This window comes from Gymnodraco acuticeps, unplaced genomic scaffold (assembly GCF_902827175.1).
Source record: "Gymnodraco acuticeps unplaced genomic scaffold, fGymAcu1.1, whole genome shotgun sequence".
NCBI lineage: Eukaryota > Metazoa > Chordata > Actinopteri > Perciformes > Bathydraconidae > Gymnodraco > Gymnodraco acuticeps.
Window position 1 is genome coordinate 866,408 of NW_022990646.1, and position 5,942 is coordinate 872,349.

The window sequence follows — 5,942 nt, forward strand, 5'->3', positions numbered from 1 at the left end:
GGAAGATGTTTTTTCAGGTTTTACAATGTTGAGGTTTCAAATGTTGTATGTAGTTGGCTTGGTCTTGCGGTCAGCTTGTTTTTGTTTGTTTTTGGGGGGGGGGGTTATATTACCTTTTAGTATTTAATAATCGTAATTTCCATAGTTTGCTATCATTCATATTCTGTCATTGAGTTCTATTTTAATTGCACAAATTGACCACATTGGATCACATTGGAATATATATGTTTTTTAACTTAAAGCCATTAATTAAATAATCAAACATTTATTTTAAAGTTGTTGTACTTTCAACTAATGTAACTCCTCTTGTGTAATGTGAGAACATACAACTGCTAAACATACACAGATACATAAAATGAACAGACACACTCTTTTTAGTTTTTTCTTCATTATGACATTTATTAAGCAAATGCTGAAATCGTTCATGATGAGTAAAGTCATGGGATTGCAAACAGTAGCACCTCATTTATTTCTGTATTTAAATTCAAGTCCATCCTATGCATACAAGAACGCATGAAAATGCACATTTACAGTTATATCTTTTTCAGTTGCACTCAGTGAACATAACAGACACTGATAGAAAGCGTGTTTAAGGCTAAGGAGTTTCTTCATGTTTGTTCAACTGCTTCAGTTACTGGATGTTTACGGCCATGTGTTTATCATACCGCTGCCTGTCTCTCTCTTCTCTGTACGTTGTGTTGTTAGTTTCTTTTTGGCTCAGTCACCGTGTCAAGTAAGGCGTCGTCAGTAGAGCACTTGGGGACCCTCCCACCTACTTTCCCACTCCTTTTACATAACGTCAAAAAAACTCAACTTCAATTATACATCTCACTCTCCCACCCACGTTACATTTATTCCTTTTACATATTTACTCTTTTTACAGTGTATTTACCATACATACAGATAAGGAAGTGAAGTACTCCCCCCTCTCCTGAGCTATTGCATGCAGAGACCCCCCTCCCTCCCTCCTGTGAGCTCGCCCGTGAACTGCAGAAAGAAAGAAAAAGAGGATAACATGTCTCAGTCGCTTGCTACTGACTGCAGCAAAGCCCGTTTAAAGCTGTCACTCAACATGCATTTTTGAAATTCGTAGCATTTAAGGTTTGGCTTCTCTCTATGATTTGTTTTGTATGTTCGAGAGTTGTTATCTTTATTACATCGCTCTAGCTGTATGGTTTTCTTTGTTATGTTAGTTTGGGTTGATTGCTTGTCATCTCCACTTGCCCATCTCTGCAAGATCGCCGGTCAGGAATCCGCTTATTCGCCCTCTGTCACCTGCTTGATGGACAGGGAGGAGTGCTTCTCTGTCTTCTTGGTGGACACCAGCACCTCCTCTTTCACCTCCTCCACCTCGTCCTTCACTGTTTCGGTCACAGTTACAGATTTGGTGACGCGCTTGGATCCATCCTCTCCAGTGGTGATCGTCTCCACGGTTTTGGTGATCACTACTTTTTGGCTACCGTCCTCTTTGACCGTACTCTCGTCAACGCCGTTAGAGACCACGTCGGTTTCTTTCTCCTCGTCCTTCCTCTCCTCTGGGCTGCTCTTGTCTTCATCGCCGTTCATGGCAACATCCTTCTTTTCAACATTCTCTGTTAGGTCGCTCTTTTTCTCTGATTTCTCTTCAGCGGCTTTAGGGGTCTCGGGAAGGGGGGTCTTTGGGGATTTAGCTTTAGGAGATTCAGGTTTTGGAGATTCCGACTTGGGAGACTCTGCTTTTGGGGATTCAGGCTTCAGAGATGTAGGCTTGGGAATTTCAGATTTAAGGGACTCAGGTTTAGGAGATTCAGACTTTGGGGATCCAAGTTTAGGGGACTCAGACTTTGGGGATCCAAGTTTAGGAGATTCAGACTTTGGGGATCCAAGTTTAGGGGTCTCAGACTTTGGGGATCCAAGTTTAGGAGATTCAGACTTTGGGGATCCAAGTTTAGGGGTCTCAGACTTTGGGGATCCAAGTTTAGGGGTCTCAGACTTTGGGGATCCAAGTTTAGGGGACTCAGACTTTGGGGATCCAAGTTTAGGGGTCTCAGACTTTGGGGATCCAAGTTTAGGGGTCTCAGACTTTGGGGATCCAAGTTTAGGGGACTCAGACTTTGGGGATCCAAGTTTAGGAGATTCAGACTTTGGGGATCCAAGTTTAGGGGGCTCAGACTTTGGGGATCCAAGTTTAGGGGTCTCAGACTTTGGGGATCCAAGTTTAGGGGACTCAGACTTTGGGGATCCAAGTTTAGGAGATTCAGACTTTGGGGATCCAAGTTTAGGGGTCTCAGACTTTGGGGATACAAGTTTAGGGGTCTCAGACTTTGGGGATCCAAGTTTAGGAGATTCAGACTTTGGGGATCCAAGTTTAGGGGTCTCAGACTTTGGAGATCCAAGTTTAGGAGATTCAGACTTTGGGGATCCAAGTTTAGGGGTCTCAGACTTTGGGGATCCAAGTTTAGGAGATTCAGACTTTGGGGATCCAAGTTTAGGGGTCTCAGACTTTGGGGATCCAAGTTTAGGAGATTCAGACTTTGGGGATCCAAGTTTAGGAGATTCAGACTTTGGGGATCCAAGTTTAGGGGTCTCAGACTTTGGGGATCCAAGTTTAGGGGTCTCAGACTTTGGGGATCCAAGTTTAGGGGTCTCAGACTTTGGAGATCCAAGTTTAGGAGATTCAGACTTTGGGGAATCAGGTTTTGATGCCTCAGTTTTGAGTGCCTCTTCTTTCTTGGACTCGGGCTTTGCAGATTCTGTTTTTGAAGCGTCTGTCTTGGCTACAACTTCTTCCTCTTTCTTCTCGTCTTTTTTGCTATCTTCCTTTGTGGTTTTCTCAGCATCCTCTTTATCCTCTTTCTCGTCTACGCTCTTGGAGGCTTTGTCACTGCCGGCATCTTCGTCCTGTTCTCCATCTTCCTCATCGGCACCAGCTTCCTCTTCTCCTCCGCTGCCTTCTTTGTCTCCAGCCTTCTCTTGGTCAGGAGAGGCTTTAGACTCGGGCGCTTTGGAGCAGAGCACTGTCTCCTCAATTTCCTCCTCATCCTCTCCTCCATCGTCTCCTTCTACTTCATCACCTCCCTCTGCATCATCCCCCTTTTCTCCTTCATCTTCCCCCTCACCATCTTCTTCCTTCTCTTCTTCTTCACCTCCCTCTCCTTCCCCATCCTCATCTTTTCCATCATCCTCTTCTTCTTCCTCCTTAGCAGGTGCGCTAGAGCTAACTTTGGCTTGGTGGCGGCTACAACTTCCTCCTCAACGCCTTCCCCCTCCCCCTCTTGCTCCTCACCCTCTTCTTCCTCTCCCTCACCTCCTTCTTCCCCCTCCTCTTCTTCTCCCTCGTCTCCTCCACCTCCGAGTGTAGCGGACAGCTCTTGTGCTATCTCTGCCAGGGCTTCGTCAAGGTCAGTCGCCTCATCTTCCACCCTCGTCTCCTCGATGATCTCCTCCACAAACTTGTGTTGCACCCTAATCTTGGGAGCGTCGGATTTAGACTTAAATACTTTAGTGGGGGTGACCGCCTGGCGATAGGGGAAAGTGCTGAAGTGAGTCTCCTCGCCCTCTAGGAGTTTCCTGGGAAGAAACAGATTTGTACAAAATTATGTAAAATGACATTAAATTGTATAACATTACATTAAATAAAGTTGTTCTAGTACTTTGTACATGTTAAATGCATGTCCGTATATACCTGTATGCAGCAATCTCAATGTCCAATGCCATCTTGACATTGAGCAGGTCCTGGTACTCGCGCAGGTGACGTGCCATCTCCCATTTGGTGCTCTTGAGCTCATTATCCAGCTGGTGAATTGTCTCCTGAGGACAAACAGAGCAGACCCAACCCAAGGTTGATGAAGTACAAACAATGACTTGCAGAGCGTCCATTTTTCAGATTAATTAATGCAGCTTTAAATATCATAATTAATTATTCATGGTACCTTTTCGATTTTTTTCTAAAAACATTTTGTATCAAAACTGTTAATTTAGCCCCAATTGTTATCTGTGCACATGTTTGTGTAAACTTTGTACACTGCACCAACAACGGTTGCTTTGATACATTATGCCGCAATACAGTATTATGTTAAATGCCTATTTTTCAAGTACATCCTCCATACTTATTGTTAATACACCCCCACCCCTGCCCCTAAAGGGGGAGATGTAAGGACATGCAGAGCCAATGAAAGCATCGATCCATGCCTCTGCCCTGACTCAGCATTACACAGAGAGAGAGGGAGAGAGGGGGGGCTTGTCTGCTGCAGTGTCTCCCCTTAACCATTTCCTGGCACGAGACGGATTTTGTTAGAAAGTATGAGCCCATACTGTAGCAATCATTACGCAGCAGAAAAAATGTGACACACAAGCACCTAAACACGATATAGAAAATGATCAAATACGATCCTTTTTATCCAGTTTGCTACTCTTAAATCCCTTGAATAAAAACTGCGTCAATAAGCTATACACAATATTAAATATGAATAATAATCCATCATAGATTGCAACCATATTTTTTAAGTTTATCGCACATAAATAAACAAAATAAGTTGCATATGTACAGAAAAGCATATTTCAACGGTGTGTTCCGCCTTTACGCACGGCTCTGTGGCTGTTTCCTACCTGAAGGCTGGACAGATCGCTGCTGTGGCGGTCCTCGATTTCATTCAGCTGCCTCTCCAGAGACTCTCTTGTCCTGCGGATGGCTTCTAACTCCACCGTCTTGGACTGGAGCTGGCGGCGGTAGTCTGATATCTCATCACGGGCGGACTTTATGGCATCCTTGTTCTGATCTGCAGCCTCGGTGAGCTTGGAGTAGCGGCACATGAACAAGTTCTCCACCTGCTGCAGGTTCTGGTTGGAGTGACCCTCCAGCTCGCAGCGGATCTCCCGCAGAGCCTCGGTGATGTCCGTCTTCTGCAGATCCTTCCTCTCCACGGTCACCTGAGACTCCTCGATCTGGGCGATCAGCTCGCTCACCTCTTCCTCGTGGTTGTTGCGGATGAAGGCGATCTCATCCTGCAGAGATTGAACTTTTTTATCCAACTCCGACTTCACCAACTCCGACTCGCTCATGTCCTTCCTCAGGACGCGGATAATGGCTTCGGTCTCCTCCCGGATGCGAGCCTCTTCGTCATAGCGGTCCCTCAGCCGCTGGATGTCCTCCTCGACGTGGTCGGTGTCGAGCTGGATCTGCGTCTTGTCGTGGTGAATCTGCTCCAGCATGGACCGCAGATCCTGCAGCTCCTGGTCGTAGTGATCGCCCAGCTGGGAGCGGGACACTTGCTTCTGGCGCAGCGCCTGGATCTCGTCCTCGATCTGCTTGTTCTGCTGCTCCAGGTAGTGCACCTTGTCGATGTAAACAACGAAACGGTCGTTGAGCCCTTGAAGTTGCTCCTTCTCATTGGATCGCTTGAAGTCTCCGTTCATCATGGAAGTCTGGTAGTCACCGCTATCTGCGGAGCTGAGCACCGTGGAGCTGTAGGCTCGGGACACCGGCATATTCACGCTCCTCTTGTAGGACGTGGTCATGGTGGAGCCGGGGCTTGCCCGGGACCAGGACTGGGAGCGGAACCCGCTGGAGGGGGAGCTGCCGGAGCGGCTGTAGCCGTAGCCGGTCGTCCTAGTATCCATAATTCTCCTGAATGGGCTCCCTGAAGTGTCCACCGTGTAACTCGTCCGGTGATGTGTGGCGGGGATGAAGAGTGCAGGAGGTGAAGGCGTGTGTATGTGGGTGTATGTGTGTTATGTGTGTGTGCAGGTGAGGGGTGTATGGCTCTCAGCGTCTTTCACAACCTTCGCCGGCTCCTTATATATCTGAGGCTCTGTCATTAACAAGGCAGGTCCAAGCTGTTTTGTTTCGTCCACTGATGGAAGGGAGGGGAGGGGCCGTCCCCCTCAGGCGGTCTGCGAATGGTCCGGGCCCCCGTTCATTCTGAACCACGTGGGCTGTGGGACCTGTGTGGGAGTCTGATTTG

General features: G+C 47.2%; 1 protein-coding gene across 1 annotated transcript; it reads right to left on the bottom strand.

Moving 5' to 3' along the window:
- Positions 1 to 371: 371 nt before the first annotated feature.
- LOC117554780 (neurofilament medium polypeptide-like) lies at positions 372 to 5,706 on the bottom strand (the record flags this gene model as incomplete). Its single annotated transcript, XM_034229293.1, is given in 4 exon segments — positions 372 to 3,209; positions 3,212 to 3,549; positions 3,665 to 3,789; positions 4,588 to 5,706. Coding segments are annotated over 4 exon segments (3,534 nt in total), but the record flags the coding sequence as incomplete, so codon positions are not given.
- Positions 5,707 to 5,942: the final 236 nt, after the last annotated feature.